The sequence below is a fragment of the Melanerpes formicivorus genome, unplaced genomic scaffold (genome assembly GCF_026170545.1).
Source record: "Melanerpes formicivorus ecotype bairdi unplaced genomic scaffold, bMelFor1.0.p_v2 SCAF_26, whole genome shotgun sequence".
In the NCBI taxonomy this organism is placed as follows: domain Eukaryota; kingdom Metazoa; phylum Chordata; class Aves; order Piciformes; family Picidae; genus Melanerpes; species Melanerpes formicivorus.
The window spans coordinates 5,991,954-6,011,669 of record NW_027142378.1 but is presented as its reverse complement, the minus strand read 5'-3'; the positions used below and the strand labels follow the sequence as shown (position 1 = coordinate 6,011,669).

Genomic DNA, 19,716 nt, shown 5'->3' with positions numbered 1-19,716 from the left:
CATCTTAATATTAACACAAAACACATTCATTCTGTGTTCACAGTCCTGCATCCATAGAAATTCATGGAAAAAAACTGATCACCTTCATAGAAACTGTCTCCAAACTTGACTTACAGCTGCTTCTTTATGTTCTTCTGGTCTTTTTCTGACAATTGGCTGACAAGCAAAGTATGAGAAAACATGAAACTCTTTCATCACGTGGGCTTGATTCAGAGCCTCTTTATGTGAGCAGGACTCTTTCCTGTGGCCTCAGAGAGTTTTAGTTAAAGATCTGCCATAATCCATAGAGACAGCCCAACACTAGAAGATGAAGGCTAAGTTTCTTTCTTGACTCTTGACACTGACTTACCGTATGACCTTGGGCAAATCATTTAACTTCCTTACATTGAAACTGATTTACACCTCCAATTTTGGGAGTCCTTTGAGAGCTATAGATTTAAAATGTTAAACATGATTCACAGCATGCTAGGACTGAAAGATGTGAACACAATGCATCAACAGTTTATTTATTTTATATACTACAGGCTAGAATTAATCCATGCTTTTCTAAATATTTTAAGCAGTTTATATCTTCATCTATTTCCTATACTTTTCAAGAACATTAAACATACTTTGTATACCTTTCTTTTGTGAAAATATTTGTGTTTTCAAACATTAATAAAATAGCACAGTAGCCCTGTGAATTAATAGAAATATTCATAGCTTGCACAGAAAGACTGACACAGGAGGTGGGAGGGAGTTTGAGTAACTCCAACACAGTCACTAAGAAAGTTAATGGTATATTTGGGAGACTAAATTGTCTTTCTTATATTCTTCCTGTATGTATGGATGTCATGCTTCATCTATGCCTCTATGATGCACTCCTGTTAACTGTTTGAGAAGGGTGTATTTGGCAAGTGCCAACTCTAAATTCTGTGCGCCCTGTGCAGTCATGAGAGCTAAGTGGGATCCATTGTCATTCTAATTGTTACTTTGATATTGAAGGAATGAAAATATAAATACATAGTGAGAATGTTTCACTGCACCTCTATTGCAAAGCTAATCCCAGCAGCAGTGAATTATTACAAAAGAGCTTTTGGAGCCATCTCTCATGGCTGTTCTTGCACAAACATCACTGAGTGCTGATTGAGCCTTGATACCAAACATCGCCTGAGGGCCCAGCAAACATCATGTTTTGACAGAGCAGGTGAGGAAATTCTCACTTCCTTCCTTCTCAGATCACTGATAAAGCAGACAAAGTCCGTAAGGAAAGGCATAGTGAGTGGACGGTCACCATAAAGAAGAATGAGTAAGAAACAGACATGTGAAAGCAAATAATGGGATAAGAAGAAAGCTGGGGGGGATGATAAAAATGATCCAGCAGTATTAGCATATTTAAATTTTGTTTCAGAGCTCTCTAATGACACATGCACACAAGGCACAACCATATTTCCTGCATAATTTCTAAAACTACTAACAAATGTGTTCAAGTACCAGACAGTAGAGCCCAACTCTTTGTGTTTGCAAGAATGTAAAACACACGGTGAGGAATGCAAAATAAATCCCAATTCTCATATCATAAAGTAAAGCTTTCCAAAGCACCAAGAGCTGCATGTAAGTAAATTAATGTGTGCCAGTTGAGGACAGGGCATCACTGGTGATCCTTTAAACTGACCTATTGATGCCTAGAAGGAATAAGAGGATCTGGCAGGAGAAAAATGCAAAGAAAGGGAAGACTGAAAGCAATGGGGAGAGAAATGTGGTTCCATGAAGTAGCTCTGATTATACCTAATGCTTCTTTTGTAAAGTGCATAAATAATGGAGATATTATTGACCGTCTGCCTGGTCATTATCCGTCACCAGTTTGGTAAGTCTTAGCAGTGGGAGTAGCTTTCCATATTTGCAGGAGCAAAAAGAAGGTGGTGATATTAAAAATCACCTAGGGAAGGGTATCTGTGCTCAAAAGGTGGGAGACTTGAAGCAAAATGTGAAGCTGCTGAAGGATAAGATCGCACAAGTGTAAAAGATGTTTGTATCTTAGTCACTCTGTGACCATATTGAATATGACTGTTAAATTCTCTGTATAATTAAAAGAGATAGGAGCATTCATACATTTTGTTGCAAATTGATACCATCTTTTTTGTCAGTTATCTGAATAAGATTGTACTATAGTTTTTAATTTAGCAGATTAAGCAGCACAATTAAAATATCATGAAAAGGATCGTAATCTAAACCTCTGGATTGGTTTAGGTTTTTTTGCTTATCCATGCCAAGTTGATAACAAGATCTGGTGTATGTAACAATTACCTCCACTACTGTAAATTTACTCTAGTTTGTAGGCTGAAGTGTTAATAAATACCTAGCAGTATTCCAGAGGGAGAAGCTTTCCATCTAATTAATAAAACTAGGAAGAATACCCAGGACACTGAACCATATCTTTCTTATTAGTGTTGGTTTCTACAAAGGAGAATCCCTGAATCTCAACACATTAGTAAATGTCATACTCCTGGGTTGCACAGAGACCTCTTGAAAAACTGCTGATTTGCTGTGGAAAAAAAATCACCATAGACTTCAGAAACAATTCAGCTAGGGAATACCAAGTGTAGAAAATCAGTGTTAAGCATGACATGCATTATAGCAGCTACAGATTTGTGCCACATTTGGTGAATACTGAAAGAAAAAACATAGAATTATAACCCCATTTTCCTTCCATTTTTGCTCTCTACTTATGCTAATAACTTTCTCTCTGTCCAAGTCTGGTCTTATTGCAGTTAGGTTGGTTTGGGTTTTTTTTTTCAGAGACTTGGCAAAACCTCTCCTTTGCATGTTGTTTAAACCAGGTTTCTTTAAAGCACATTATACTGATACATAAGCTGCATATAACTATTTATTTATCTATTATTTATGAAATAGAAAATTACAAAGGATTATTTGAAGACTTGACTAAACAGGAGTTAACTGCATAGGAAGTGGAGAAGGTAAAAAAATCTGCCAGTTTCTTGGTCTGCATCCAATCTTCTTAATTTTCATAGTCCCAGGGTCTTCACTGAATCCCAGTAACTAATTAGAGCATAGGAAAGCAATGCAAAATGCTGTCCAGGAATCAAGAGTCCAACAGTGTCTATATAGTCTGGTGTTTTAGATATTCTGATGTACTGTATGCACTTAAACCTTTAGATTTGAGTTTGGTGGAGTTTTTTTCTCCTCATTAAGAATGGTTATTATGCTTCCATATACACTACAAGGAACAGATCAATTCATACCATGTACAGTTAGTCCCTGCCATATGTGCTGTTTCAATAACATGTTAACAGCAGGTACTAGTCCATAGCAGACCATATATCAAGCTTCCTTAGCAATATGGTGGAAGAAACTGAATCACACATTCCTTTTGCCTGTCTTCAGTTGTAGCCTTGTTGACCAGTGACCCTTTAGGACTCTCTTTCTTGTTTCAGGTAATATTTCATAGAATGATGGAATCTCTGACCTGACCTGGGTGATTACATTATTATTTTGTCCTTCAACGAGACATTTTTTTGTTATAGTAACAAAACCCCACATCTTTAATAAGCAAAGAATACAAGTTAATGAGGAGATGATCCTTATTCATTTTGAGAGCTTTTAGAATATCCTGAGTTTGCTTAGTACAAGTGCCTACTTATACAGCTTATGTGAACACACATGCATATATCTGGCTGCTTTTTTGTATCTGATAACACCATGGCTCTTCCATATCCATTATTTTTGTCTTTCTACAATAACAGCTCCAGAATGAAAACTCAGTTGCTGTGATTTTGAAATTCTTTGCCTGGGGCATATCTGTCTAAGCTCTCTTCTGCTACAAACTTGGATTGTAGGAGCAGGTTCCAAACACCTCAAAGAAAGGCAGCCAAAATTCTGAGGCTTCAGTTTTTAAGAAACGAGGAACTGAATGCTATAGGACATCAATATATACTCCACTGTTTCTATCAGTGAATCAGCCTCAGGGAAAGTAGCTTGGGCCCCAGAGTTAGCAGAAGCCTCAGGAAAACTTTTTCTAATTCTTTATGTTTATGGATTAGACTAAATAAGGAAGAAAAATGTCCTTGTCCTTTTAATTTGGATTTGGAGTATTATACCTGGTGGTATTCTGGCTGTCCATGTAAGCATCAGCTCCCTCTCGTGAGTTTTTTGCTCCAGTGGCATCCTCTGGCAAGGAGTTCCCCAGTCCAGCTACTCTGTGAATGAAAAGTTTCCCTCCTTTCTTCCATTTTGAATATCCTGTTTCTCTGAAATAGTGTTAGGTCTGTATTATGAGACAGGAAGAATGAAAGCTTTAGACATATTTTGGATACCATTAACTTATATATACTTTTAATGCATTCTCTCATACATTGCTCCTTAGTCCCTTTTCATAAGAGTTTTCCCAGGTGTGTTCTTGTGCTTTACTTTCTCTAAACCTCCTCTATATCTGTCATACTTGCTTTGTAGAGGGCTGAGCCATTCTGTTGTTAATATTGGAAACCAGAGAGAGCTGTTGATATTTTCCTTTTAACTTTTCTTATCTTCCAAGGTGGTTTTTAGCCTCAGCCATGAGCACGCCATCAGCTTGACAATTAACCTTAAGCTACTAGAAAGGGTACTAAGAGATGCAGTTTTCAAGCTAATGTTTTTACACTCTTGCCTAGATTCTTTCATAGTTGGTCAGGATGCTCCAGCTCTCCATCTCACTTTCTTACTTAGGGATTGTTTATCCAGCCTTGTCTCACTCTGGAGGGACTAACTGTGTACTCGGCAGGCCTTCTGTCTTAAATTGAGGAAGGTATTGATGGAGGTCACCTCCATAAAGTATATTCTGGTGATGCATGTACCAAGATCATATATAATCCCCTTGTTCCTTTAACTTGCACTGAATTTTGAGAAGTAGTTTTGTTTTCAAACTGAAAATAAAATAATGTAGGACAATGTTGCATGAAATTGCATCTCTGGTGCTGCCTCCAGTGAAAGCCTATCATCTGACTTCACCTCTGTGCATCTGCTCAGGGTAATGCATTTAGAAAGCAGGGATGTTTGGCTTTTTTCAGTCTGGGAAGCAAGTCACCTGTATTCACATTTAAGAATATGATTTTCAAACCTGTTGACTAGGATTCTTCACTTGGAGGACAAGTTGATTTGTTTATATAAATCCCCTTGGTCAAATTTAATAGATGGATTGTCTTCTGTAGAAAAATGCATAGTCCTTAAAAAATATGTTCTTTTATTTTTTGGAAAAGTATGAGAGGATTTTACATCTTTAAGAAACCAAACCAATCCCAAACTGAATAAGAGAAATGGAGAGAGAAGGTTGCCTTTCTGCAAGCCGCCAGCTTTCCCAAGTGTCTCATCCTCTCCTCTCTGTCATCCTGAGGCAATGTGCCTGCATTTGTGTGTAGATTTATAGTTTATTTTTATCTATGGCTTCATCTGAAGGTAGCTATTATAGCCGCCTTGCCTGGATATTGTTTGGGCCTGATAGATCTGTCTGTAGTTCATCAAAGGGGAGCTGAGTGGCTAAAAGCCATTGGGTCCAGCTGAGGATGAAATACGAGCCATCAGCCTTGGTAATGGCTGTAAAATTTCATAATTACACGGCCTTTATTACATTGCATAATGATCCTGAAGCAGTATGGAACAATTAATTAAGATTTTCAACCGTGGCTCTTTCAGAAATTAAAAGGTGCTAGTGGCTGAGAAATGGGGAAGTGTCTTGTCCTAAAAGCATTAGGGATGCTTAAGAAGTACTTCCTGGGTACTAGAGAAAAAGAAAAAAAAAAAAAAAGGAAAAAAGAAAGAAAAAGGAAAGAAAAAGAAGTGAAGAAAAAGACAAGTGAACAAAGATTGCCTAGTTAATCAGCTAATGTCAGAGTTTTTGTACTTCACTGCTAATTCTTAATGTCAGAGATGGTTCTAAAACTATTGTAATAGTCACTGCCATAAAGCTGTTCCTTTTCTGTTCTGTAAAAATTTTCATGCCTTTCCCCCCCTGTGTTCTGTTCTAGCCATTTGTCACATTTATAGAAGTTGAGCTCTGCACATCATTAAATAAATGCATGCCAAGACTTAGGAGGATGGTCACTGTGTACTGGGATGTACTGACCAAGGATTTTTCTCTTACACACTTTCTCTTGTCTGAGGCCGCTGCAATTCTTTGAGGATCTCCACAGTTTGACAGACATCCCCAAGGAAGACTTTTTTTTCCTTACTTTTTTGATATTTTTCTTCCTTCCATTTCTTTCATGTGATGTGATATAATATTTTCCATGAAATTGACCTCAGATCTGATCAGAAGTAATTAGATTCTTAAGGTGCTGCAAAGGTGTCTGATGGATTCCTGATGTACATAGTGAAGCAAAAAGTATTTATATATGGGCAAAAAATGCACAGGGACAAATGTGAGGCCTGAACCTATGCATGTACATGTTACCTGTTGTTATCATCAGTTGCTGGGTATATTTCTGAAGGCTGGCAAATCATGATCGAGATGGGGTGTGCCAATGGTAGGTAGTAAAACTGGTGAAAAGACAGCAGAAGTAACCCTGGCATTCTCCACACACACTGTCAAAACGTTCAGATCTTATGGAAAGGAATCTGCTTTCCACTAGGTGCCTTTTTTTTCTTTTTTCTCCCCCTCAGACTATTTTGATTCATGCAAATTCTTGATATAACTTTCAAATGGGATGAGCATTGGGTATTATTGCTTTTAAATTGACCGGTCATCATGCAAGGCCCTGTCATTTCTAAATGGTTTATGAGACTCTGAGGTTTCCCCGAGGCACCTCCGATAATAAACTTTCTGCGGAAAATTTAGAAGGGATTATGTGTTTCAAGGAGGAGCCGGCTGCTTGAAGTAAATTCTCTTGTTGAGTCATTTATTCCCTTAATAGGAGTTTTCTGATCTGCTGTCATTCTTGTTCACACACTGGGTGTCACTGCCTCTAAAACACTTGTCATTCTTTAATGGAAACAAAATAGTCATTGCAGTCAGAGCCGCAATGTCATTCCACTACCCCTTGCTGCGTCGGCAATAGTGAAAATGACAGAGCGGCTCTCAGTAGGGGTAATTAAAATGTAAATATTGATATTTTATTATTTGAAATTACTTTCCAGTGCGGCATTTAATATCTCTCCATCTGTGCGGCTCTGTTTAGCGGTCACTTTAGTGCAGCTCTGGGATGCCAAGCGGCGGCTTGATCCCCGTTATGTCAAAATGCTTGTTGCTGCTTAATTTTGATATCTAATTAAGTGGAAAAGTACAGTCCACACTGTAATCCATGGCATCTTAACCAGCTGCTTGGGTATATTTAGAATTAATCTCCACTATGGAATCATCCTAATGTATGCAATTAAGAGTCTGCCGATGGCTAATTAGGTGTATTAGAATCAGGCAGCTTTCTTTTTTTTCCCTCTCTTTTTTCTTTATGTGTGTGGACTGTTGTAGACTTAAGACACAACATCAAGAGGTGATCTTAATGGTACATATACACTCAACTAGGTAAACTAAAAATTTCACATTCCTATAGGAGAATGTGTGAGACTCTCTTCCCCCAAACCAGAGAGACTGTAAACATAATTTGGATTTTTTGGCATCTGCAGCACATTTAGAAATTCAGCTAACCAGTAGAAGAGTTTTAAAAATTGGGAAGAAGGAAGAAAGATATGTAGGACACCATTCTGAGCTGTTGATTTCTTGCCAGAGACCAAAAAGTGTGTATTTACCCAAAATTTTACACATAAAGTTTTTGGGTTGGCTATGGAAAGAGATTTTGCCTAGCTTAGCATATTCAGAGTTAACATAGCTGCCTTGATTGGGTAGTGAGCATGGTTATCTCCATATGCTAATACATTCCAGCATTGGATACATATTATTAACATGATTGGGGAATTCCTGGAAACCTGGCTTTGCCTTGATGGAAAGATGGGGAGGGAGCAGGGATTGCCGCAGCTCTCAGTGAGGAAATGACTGGTGGCTTCCCCAGGGGAGCAAAAGACAAACAGCAGTGACCCAGCTCTCTTTGAGGAAAAGTGCTCTCAAAGCAGACACTTAGAGGTTATTAATAAAAGGCAGCATGTATTAAAGGTACCAAAAAATCTGTCTGTTCTATGCACCAGGATGAAGAAGCCTGAACTCTCAGTTTATTTTTTGATAGTCCCAGTCTGTGTGCGGGTGTTGGGACGCATATGCATACAAAGGTTGAAAGGAGCAGTACCTGACCCAACGCTGAGGGTTACTACTTCAGTTAGATTCCTCTCTCAACTTCATGCTGTGTTTTCGAATTTTATTTAGTTCAATACAAATTTTAAATGAAAGTGGAAAAAGATGGGCTCTTTTTGTTTACTTTTGTGTGATTGTAGTTTCATTTCTGGTAGCTGAACTCTTGGGAGGATCTAGGTGAGGCATACCACACACAGGGGCTACTCACATATGGTACTATTTTACTCTGTGTTATCATTTTTCTGAATTGGACTTTGAGAGAGATTCAGTTTTTGTCTACAGGCACTTTACCAATGACAGAATGTAGTTTTTATTTTTTCACCCACAAATCATCAGGCTTTAGCATACTTACATACATACATGCACAATAGATTGAAGGGAAATTTGTGTGAAATCAATATTTATGTTGAAAATATGATTGGCCTTTTTTAAAATATATATATATATAGGCTCAGTGAAAGAAAACAATCAGGGTCATAAATACAGTCCTGCTTCATTTTCTCCCTTTCATATGTCTGGGCACACAGGTGATACCTCAAAATATGCCAGACATTTTTAAAAGCAGATTTCATGTACAACACCCAAAGCACAGACTATCCAAGTTTAGGAGTAAAGATGGCTTTAGGAGCACACCATGTCACATCACATCACCTGCCTCTGCTGTCCAAAGGACCAGAAAAAAGCCATTGTCTAACCAAAACATGTTTGTGAGTTACAATTTGAAGCACTGCAAGAGTTAGCTTTAAACAAGCAGATCAGATCACATATGTAATGCTTTAAAAAGATCATCCTCAGGAATCTCCAGGTTCGTATGTTCGTATTGCTGACCTTAAGGAGACCTGCAGCCAAATGAACCCATATTGGACTGATAGTTTGAGTTTTAAAACTTCTCATTGTGCTTGTCTTAGAATTCACAACCTCACCACTGAGAAGGTAAAACACAAGGAATGGCAATTGTTTAATGTTAAAAGAAAAAAACACCACATGTACTTTACTACCTATCAGGTCTTCCTCTGTTCCTAGATCCTTTAGTGATAAATCAAAATATAAGTGTTTGGCTTGGCTACTTTTTCATGTAAGGTTGGTTGGTGTTAGGAGTGAAGCTATTTAAAATCATGGAAGTTTCCATAGTAAAAACAAACCCAAAGGGAAAAATCAAGCCTAAATCCCTTTAAATTTATTTTTCTTTTTCTCAGGGAATACTGAAATAATAAGGTACGAAATGAAAACTAATTGAAATAAGAGTGCAGGACTTCAAACCATATATTTCCAGAAATGCCATTACAAAGTGCTCCATACATAGAGGTCTTACCAGATCTGTCCTGAAGCAGTTTTTTGCATCTTTAATGTTTCACTTCAGAGTATTAGCAGCTGAAAGTGGTTATGTGAAGTCAGGGTGACATTCTTAATCAGTCACATTTTTCACCTCCTTACCACTACTATTGCTGAAGGGACAGCTTGCAAGTGCTTGTGCTAGAGAGGGCTGCCTGTGATTTAAGTACTGAAATCAGTTTGAACTATAATGAGTTACATCTCACTATATGCGTCTTACCCTGGGAAGGAATGACAAGCTTAAATTGCTCCTGTTTAGTGTTATCATGTAAGGTTTCACAGGGTAAAAGACAAACCAGAAATATTTCTAACTGTTATTTAAATTACATTAACACCTTTTTGTATAGCTTGAGTGAAAGGTCACGCTAGACAAGCAGCATCTTCACTGTTTGTAAATGTCTAATTTGCTGCTTTTAAATTGCTGTGAACTTCACTTACTTGCTCCTGCTGAATGAATCCACTGTTGCAAATACTTCTGACAAGCGAATATTTGCTTACTGAGAATCCATTGTTCATAATGGATTGAGAGGGACATGCAATGTGAATGCATTTTTATTGCCATGCCATCTCTCTGCTGTTGTTTCAGTGAGATGGAAGTAGTGTTGTGATAAAAGCCCCGGGTTTGTTAGTGCTCTGTGTGGCATTTCCCATCTTCTTGGTAGGTGTTAGTGAAAAAGTGCTTGTAATAAGCTTTTTTTCATGTTATAAAAATATAAAAATTATATTTTATAAGAACTTGAATGGCAAGAATTACGAATACAAACACAAATAAAACCTGAGAAAGTGCGGACACTTGGCTGAAGGCAGCCCAGCACTCTCCAAACACATTTTGCTGTTCGTACTGGAGTCAGAGCAAGTCTTGGGCACCTCTGTGTGTGCAATCTGATCTTCCCTCTCCTAGGGCTGCACAGCTAACAGATGGCAGTCACAACTCCAGCGCAGGGAGTTCTGCTTGCCACAGAGCCCCGGCGCTGCTTTTGCAGTGCTCTGCTGTAGGTGCAGAAGGAGATGCCATATAGCAAAGCATCACTCAGAAAAGGCAGTGGTTTTACTGTGCAAAAGTTGTTGGATTAAACTAATTTTAAAGCATGACTTTAATTGTAGCACATCAGTTGTAAATAGCTTGGAAGCTGAATTTGGCAAACAGCTTAAGTTGTGCTTTTGGCTGTATTTCCGGTCAGTTGCAGTTTGTGCTTTGGGACCTGATTTGTGATTTTCAAGTTTGGTCAAATACCTTACTGTGGCATCATGTGCTGTTATTAGCCCTTTAACCAGGAGCTCCATGAGCAAAGGCTTAGTAAAAAAAAACAAACCCAAACACAAAACAACAACAAAAATAAGCACCCCAATAAAAAATCAACCATAAGAGAAAGAAAAAAAGTAATGGTCCAGTCTGGCATAATGAGTTGTGTCTGGTTCTGTTCCAGCTTTCACCAAATTTCATCCATAATCTGTAAAATATGTTTGGTGATTAGTGAGAGCACTCTCCTTCTGTCTAATGGTTTTCATAACAGCTGAAATGTTGTGGGAATTGATATATATTTTTAGACTACACACTATTTTGAAATGCAATTAAATCTGTTTGTTTGTTGTTGTTTTATCCCTTGGATTAATAAAAAGGAATAATGCCATCATCTTCCTTGGATTTTTGAGAGAGTAATAGTGGCAGTTGGGCTACAAAGGTTTCTTTCAGCAAATATTGTGATTGTGTCTAGAAAACATTTATGTAGCCCTAGCAGAAATCTGGCCTTTGTTTACATCCCTGGAAGCCAGATGAAGTTGTACAATGGATCCAGGCAAGCACTGAGTGCGTGCCAGGAAGGGAGCGGAGGGCAGAGTGACAGCTGTATGTCCGAGAGCACATTGGACCCTGAGTCTGATCTTGCAGTTTCTTTGCCTTCACTTCTGTGCAGCCAGGATAAGCCTTTGGCCCACTGCTTGTCATTTGACCATGAGCCCATCGACTCTTTAAATAAAGTAATCAGGGCTGAAGGAAAAGTATGTTTTAAACAGTGTTTACAGTATCAGTTTGTTCTTTCAACAGTGGTGACTATACATCATTTTTGAAATGAGGAAATTGTACTGGAAACATCAGTACCCATAAAACATTTAGTGGGAAGTTAATCTATCAAAATTAAGTGTAAATAATTTAAAAATCCAACTCTGATATTTCAACTGTGTAAATATATTGAATCTGCAACACACTAGTGAACACGTCATTTTCAAGAACAGCTTTGATTATACAAAATGTAAATGAAGATATTTGATGTACAAACCAGGGCGAGCATGAGGAATATTTTACTCATAAACCCAACAATCACAAAAATAACTGGTAAAATAAATAGGAGGTGGTTATCAGCAAAAGCAAGCAACTCCCAGATCTGCAGCAATTTCATACCTGGTTTGATCAAATATTTTTATTTCTAAACACATAACAGAGAGGAAGGGAAGTTCATTCCCTGCAAAGTGAAATAAAATGGGATTTGAGTCTTAGTGGCCTGATTTTAGGCTGAAAATAACATCACAGATAAGTCCAGCCACTGTCTTTTTTTCCATCCAGTAGGTCTCAGAGTGCTGCTTGCAAGGCACAGATCTTACTTTGGTGCTTGACCATCTGCAGCTGCCTCACACTAGCCCCTAGTGACTTAGTGTCCATAAAGTCCATCCTAATGAAGTAGAGGAAAGAGGTCTTCAAGAATATAAAAGATTTAACCTGCTTATCACATATGCAATGTGAAATAGAGAGCAAGTAGTGCATGTGCTGGTATTTGGAAAGATCTGTGGTTTAAACAGCTCCGTCCATCTAAGAGGCTGTGAACTGTGTTTAGAGCTGGCTTGGAGCGCTGAGTGCTGCAGAGCGCGGTCACTTTGCTGCTGGTCGTTCTGTAATAAAACTGCCAAGGCCTTTTTACTTCTTCCTTTCTGCTTCCTTTGAGCGTTGGGTTTACTGGTATGCGAAAGGGGGGAAAAAAAAAGAAAACAAAAAAATAGAAAACAAGCATATGTTCAGTTGCTCAATCAACCTTTTCTCAATCCACACTCGGTGATCTCAGTGAGTCATTACGGCATAATTACAATTTGAGTGTGATACGCTGTTTGTGGAAAAGTATCTATTTTTAGCTGAAGAAACATTACAGTCCCTGAAAGGAGGAGAAAGAAAGAAAAAAGAGGAGGAAGAAAATCTGTAGCCAGCAAATCAATGCTATTGTTAACTGATATTACGAGACACCCTGTAGATTTACAATGCTTGCATTCAGCCACATAAAAACCTCACTGAAAAGAATGCCTACCAGGGGTTAAATTCATATGCCTGCGCTGCAGCCTATTTCTGTCAACACTCAGCTCAGGAAATAAACATTTATGCTTTCTGAAATGAAAGTGTATTTTTGAAGACTAGCCGTCAGATATTTTTTGCCCTTCACACTTTCAAATGCTTAGCCTTTTTTGTAAGTTGACTGCAAAGTGCATCAGTTTGCTAGGCAAAAAGAGAAAAAAAAAACCTTGACAAGTGCCCATGGCATCATTGTCAAGCACACGAGTGTCTAGTAGAAGATGGCAGCAGGGTTGGCACAAAACATGCTTCCTTCAAGCTTCTTACCTCAGGGGTACCTGACTCTTGAGAAGCCTTTCAATCCTTCCAAGTGACGTTATTGCAAACTGTCATCTGGTTTATTTGGAGTGCGCTGTATCGCAGATAAACATGCTATTTAACTGCAGGTCAAGGTACAGAGTCATTCTGCTAGCAAATGCCTGAGATACATTAAATGGCATTGACTTGAGGAGGGAGATGAAGAGAGATCAAAGTTGTCACCAATATGGTGCATGCTAAAGGGGGAAAAGGTACACAGCACTGTATTTTAAAAAGCCATTATGCACTTCTACATTTAAAACGCTGACCTGCAAGACTCTTAAGGATTAAGGACCCACAAAATGGCACAACAACGTTCAAAACCATGCCGTCATGCAGTATCTCAGGGTGGTGTGGAAAGAGCTTACTGTTGTAACCGGGAAGGCTAAGATCAATTCAGAAAGCTGGACGTCTGTTTCATCCAATTTGGAGATTTTAAAAGCCTGGTTACATTTTAAAATAGAAAATATCCTCCTGTCACAGGATGTGGCTGAAGGGATTCATATAACAAAAGCTCAGAGAATCAGAGCACAGTTTGGCATTAAATTAGGATAACCTCCTCTAAACAATTAAAAAGATATAAATGTATATAAATACGTATGCCTGTGTAATCTATTCTTTTAACTGGGAGTTGCTGAACAGCTATTAAAAGGGCATTGGTGTGATACAGCAGACATGCTGGATGCTTTCTCCACATTTTCTGAAAATTCAAAACAAAACCAGATTAATTACCACTTGATGCAGCTTTGCATTCCCACGAGGGATGCCTTTAAAAGTTAAAATGTCTTTTCACTGATCAGGCTTTCAAGGGAAAGTCACTTCAGTCAGGAAGAAAATAATCATACTTACCTGATTTATTACTAGAGAGCAGAATAGTGTGGTTTATATTTGCCAGTTTTTCTATAATGTAAAGAACCTATTTTGATTTTTTTTTTGTGTGTCATATAAAAACAATTAGTGTATTTACTGCACCAGACTGCAGAGTTTTCAAGAGTGCAGTTCAATAAATTATAGGCAACATCCCATTTTCCCCCCTCACAGAGCATATGTAATTTCCTTTGACTGTGGCACACAATAAATGTTATCAAAACATGGTATTATTTGTTTAAAAAAAAACCAAACAAACAACAAACCAAGAAACTTGGGCTAAAATAAATAAGTAAATAGAAGTTGGGAGTCTTCTGAAAAAAAATATATCTCTAAACACACCAACAAATTGCAGATTAAACTTTTTTAATCAAAACTGATTTTATTGCTTTTTGCTTAATTAAACTTCTCAGAAGAGTGTGAAACATTGTTATACCTGAAAAATTGGTAATTTGTAAATCACAGGGACAAAAGGGCTTCACTGCAACTTTAAAGTTTCTATGCACGTAAATGTCAATAGAGTGCCTTCTCCATCATCAGCACTAAATTCACATTGATGCCTCTTTTCTTCTCTGTATTGATCCTTCCATGAGAACGTAGATTTGTATCTGTTAATTAATGCGTCCTGAAACAGCGTTTGTATTAATCAGGCAGATAAGAAAAATTGGATGCCTGCACCCTCATGACAACCGTAAAAGTGCTGGCCCTGATAAAATCGTGGATGGACCTCAATAAAAAAGTTCCTCCTTCCACTCAATAAACTAATCATCCTGCTTTTAATTATTCGGCAGAAAGATGTGTGGAGATTGGAGAATGTGTAAATCTATTTACTAACAGCAGTGTCTGGGAGGGAGAATGTGGCTGTCACAGGACGGTGCTGCAGGCTACATTCTCTGTCCATCTGCTACTGCAGAAAAACTGGTTCTTGAAAGACGGGAAAGAACAGAAATGTTGAAGCTAATTGAAATCATGAATTCCTCCCTCTAACCTTTCAAATGATTATTTCTTCTCCATTTCTCTCTTATTTATTTTAATCACAGATGTATTATTTTCCATTGTCACCTCTTCAAGTGTTTCCTGTTGTTGTTGGCTCAGTTTTTGTGTTTGGTTTTGTTTGGGGTTTTTTTGAAGGCAGTTCTATCATAAGACTCAAAAAACAGTAAGAGCAAATGAAAACAAATAAGGAGGGGAGAAAAATGAAAGAGAGAGAGAGAGGGAGCATGCAGCCAGTTTTATGTTTCATTTTTTATGGATGCCTGGTGGTTTGGATGTGGGGTTTTCTTTTTTATGGTATTAGTTTTGCTGCTTAGTGCTTACAGAGAAAATCTTGTTTGGAGTAGATGCCTTGCAGATTCGCTGGTTTATGATATATTCCTGGCTGACTGTAACTCTTGACTTTCAAAACAGAAAAATGCATTTAAGTGTAATTGAACGCCAAAAAGAATGTTCTTACAGCAGGAGCCCTGTCAAAGGACATGTAAGCAGCTCCATAAACAACTAAATGAAAGCCTCAGACGTGCCTTAAGACCCTTTAAGAAAAGCTTGACTAATCCCCTTTGATGATTTTATTAAGTACTTGTGGTTGATGGTGCCAACTGGCAAACTACTACATTTCACCAACAGGCCAGGAAAATCACTTCCTCTCCCATATTGTTTTCTAGCTCCTAATGTGATTGGGATATTAACAGTTTGATAAAATAAATTAACAAGTACTGTAAACAAGAGTCTAAAAAGGTAAGGCGGTAAAGATGTTTGCCTTTAGTGATCCTATTAGGAAAGACAGCAGGGGCAAAAGGAGAAAAAGGCAAAAGTTAAATTTATTATGAGGCATGTATTAAATGTTGGATTGTCCTCAGTAGAAGAATGATGTGATCGCTATTCAGTTGGCACTTTATGATGCCACCATGTTATTACAACAAGTGTAGCAGAGACTGGAGCCATTGCTGAGACAATCAGTGTCTTTTCTGAGAAGGATAGGTGTTACTTCTCTTTATGCTGAGGTTAAAGTTCAAAAAGAATTTTCTTCTTTGTGGTAATCACCTTAATTCTATTAAAACATCAAATCTTCCTTTAAAAAAAAATAAATTTGGTTTGTAGTTATTTTTCCTCTCCTAAATTACCCTTCTTAGTTTATAGAAGTGATGGACAGTCATCAGATCCCTGCTTCACAGCCTCAGCTCTTAGAACTAAACATGAGTGTTTCAGAATAAAGATATCATGCATATCACAGACTCTCACTGGAGTACTCCACAAATTAATATGATTCTTAGAGAAAGAGCCTGCACAGTGCAATTTGTTTATGACTTCATGTGTTGACTAGAAAATGTTTGATTTTTTATTGATTTGCTTTCCCATAGTGGGATGGGGAGGAGAGGCACAAAGGCAGAAAGGAAAATAGAGCACATGCATTTTTTTATCACAATATTTATAAAGTTGAAAAAGAAGAGCAGGTTACCGACAAATCTAAACAATTTAATATTTTTCCTGTATTTTTTTTCCTCTTCAGGTTTCTCCACTTTGTCTCTGGCTGACCAGATGAGCCTTCTGCAGAGTGCTTGGATGGAGATTTTGATTCTCGGTGTTGTATACCGGTCACTTTCTTTTGAGGATGAGCTCGTATATGCTGAAGATTATATTATGGATGAAGACCAATCCAAATTGGCAGGCCTTCTTGACCTTAACAATGCCATACTGCAGCTGGTAAAGAAATACAAGAGCATGAAGCTGGAGAAAGAAGAGTTTGTCACCCTCAAAGCTATAGCACTTGCTAATTCAGGTTGGCAGAGTGGCATGACAGTTTTAATGTCACTTTTTTTTTCCCCTTCTTTATAATAGTTTCTGCTTGCTCAGTTTAAGAAAGGTTTTAGAATGAGAAACCACGAATCAGACTTTAATTTAAAAGACAACAAACAAAGCAATTCAAACCTAAGAAAAACTTTGATTGTGACTAACAGTGGAATATGTTCCTGGGGGAATGGAGAATACTGCACTGTATGATTTGGAGACTGTTTTACAGGCAAAGATCCATTCAATTGTCTATAGATGTTACTCTAAATCCATTCCATAATCCAGACAAGTCTATTCATTGCAATTAAAATTAAGAGAAAGGGTGCATGAGAATATGCTATATAGCTTCTGTTTAAAGGCAGCTACAGATTTATTTAGCAGGGGGGATTCAGCATATGGGTGGAGGGAGGAATTCTTCATCTCACAATGACCACGCCTTACCTTACGGATCCTCTGTGTGTATGAGAATACTTCTGGGAATGATATTACCTATGCAGCAAGGGTTAAAAATCTCAGAAAGAAAATTTTTTTCCTGCATTTAAATTTAAAAGTGCTGAAGCAGTGAATACTGTCAGATAAGTATAAATCGTTTGTGCTTTGTTGTTTTTCCTTTTGTGTCTCCTTAATGCTTTTTTGTGGTCTTAAGTCCCTTTTAGCATTTGCATAAAGTTCACGATAGATCCCTCTTTAATGACGTGCTGATCATTAGATACCTGTGTGTCAATAACATGCTCTGATGCTATGTTCCATTGACAGTCACACCGTGCCCCTCCATCTGCTTTTGTTTTGACCCTATCTTTGAACTTTATCTTGGTTGCTGGCCAGTAGTTTTCCCTTTAATTACAAGAAGGAAACTGTCAATAAAATCTGTTAAATGGGATGCAATGAGTGGCTTGAATGGGCGGACGGCTATTTGTTCAAATTCTGCAGCATTCAAGGTATTGACAGTTTGTTTTCTGGGGCCATATGTGACGATCAATCTCAGGCTGGGCTCAGCCGCGCTGAAAAATGAAAAACCAGATTGCTTTTGCTTACTTGTGGATGACGACTTGTGATTTGGCGCGGTCCTAGTGAGATGAGACCTTCTGCCCAAATTGCCCCCCTGAGAGCCAGGACGCGTGACTGTTTTTAGAAATAATTTTTTAATTGATTTTGTAATTAACAGTTCATCTACAATATTGATGCATGAATCCTCAGATTGATAGGAGGGAAATTGTTTTCAACAATGAAGTTGTACTTTCCTATTTGTCTTTGTAATGTGATTTAGCACTCTGCATTTTTAATTGGAAATATAATTCAAAAACATGCAAGGCCAAAATGCTTATTAGTTTCTTTGTAACATGTTCTCCACCCCACTAACCCTGCCCTTAGTTTTAGAATATTGCCTTATTTCCAGAATAACCAGCATGATGAAATGCCCCTCAAAGATAAAAATGATTTTTAATTGAGGATTTATTTATCATGTTTTGCCATTGTAAGTAGACACTTGAGGGTGCTTTGCAGCTGCAAGAAGGATTTTTCTCAAAATTGGTCATGCTTAATGAACAGAGCAAGAAAGTTATCTGGAATTAGGAGTTTAAATTGAGAAGGGGGGGGTTGTATTTATTTGATTCTGTAATGCAAAGACTGAAGTAGAATTCTATAGTTTACTCTAGAAGGTAGAAAATAAGGATGTGGTGTTAAATATTGCTCACACCTTTTTTTGTGCGTCCCCCCCTTCCCCCCCCCAGACATGCAGGGTGTAAGTATTAATAAGAGATGCTGCTGCTAAAGAAGTTTAGTCATACGTTGTGCAAAGAGTGTGTCAAAACAATCTCTAGCTTTGTTAACTTCTCTGGGGCTTACAACCAGGATAATGCCACAGATAAATACAAATCAGCATACTAAAATTCAGGGCACATTTAAGTAAAAATGTTTCCTTCCCCGACCTTAAAAGAAATAAAACTGCTGTTTTAAAATGAAACTGTTACAAAAAAAAAGGAGTTAAAAAGCAGCCCACCTATTCAACTTCCCTTTCAATAGAATGTTTTGACTGCTAACGTTGAACATTTCAGCTTCAGTTTGTAAATGCAGGAGATGCCAAACTTGTATCAGCTGTTGCTACACTAACCTGAAGGTGTAAAATAGCACCTGCAGAATTACAGCCTATCAAAAAGTATAAGACCCCTAGTATTTTAATTTGCAAATGTAGCTAAAATTAGGATAAAATTAAGATTAAAGTTTTTGTCTTTTTATAGACAAACCCAGAAATAGCTTATTTTCACATAACTGTTAACTTGATTAATGTAAATGCAGCTATATCTGAAGAAGAAAAAAAGCTATTATAAATTCAATCAGCTAGCAATTTACATTTTAATATATTTTGTTGCTACATCTGCTTTTTTTCCCCCCAAAAAAATTCCACTCCTTATTTTTCCTGTTTAAAATATATTAGCCTTTTTAAAGCTGTGGAGAGACTGGATGAAGCACAAGGAATCTTAGGCATTTCTGACATTTTTTGCTATACCCACACTACCTAGAAAGATTCCCAGGTTAGCTCTACTGTAAACAGTAGACAAAGATGGTTTTATAGCTCCATATCTGTGCTAGTGATTTATGACACAGTCTCCAAGTACTTTCCTTGCTGGTGTGTTGAAGCAGGAAAAAGAAATTGTAGGTTTTCTTCATATTGACTGTATTTTGTTTGAATAAATACCACAAGCTTTGTTTTGGCCAACAAATCTCAGTATCGTGAGCATCAAAAATAGCCCAAGTGCCAACTTCTCTTTAGACCTTCAGAGTCTACTGGTGCAGTGCCCCATCTCAGATAATCTTGTCTTTTGGTTTCTAAAAGGTGGGGAGGAGGAGCTGTTTTTCAGGGATATTCTCTGACAGCCATTATCATACGTTCCTT

General features: G+C 37.7%; 1 protein-coding gene across 16 annotated transcripts in view; it reads left to right on the top strand.

The window, feature by feature from the left end:
• Positions 1-19,716, top strand: part of ESRRG (estrogen related receptor gamma) — a 412,693-nt gene that overhangs the window by 380,265 nt on the left and 12,712 nt on the right. For all 16 annotated transcript variants that reach the window (XM_068153480.1, XM_068153478.1, XM_068153479.1 and 13 more), the window contains one exon: positions 16,543-16,812. In XM_068153480.1, coding sequence (XP_068009581.1) covers positions 16,543-16,812 — 270 coding nt within the window. The remainder of the gene's footprint in view (positions 1-16,542; positions 16,813-19,716) is intronic.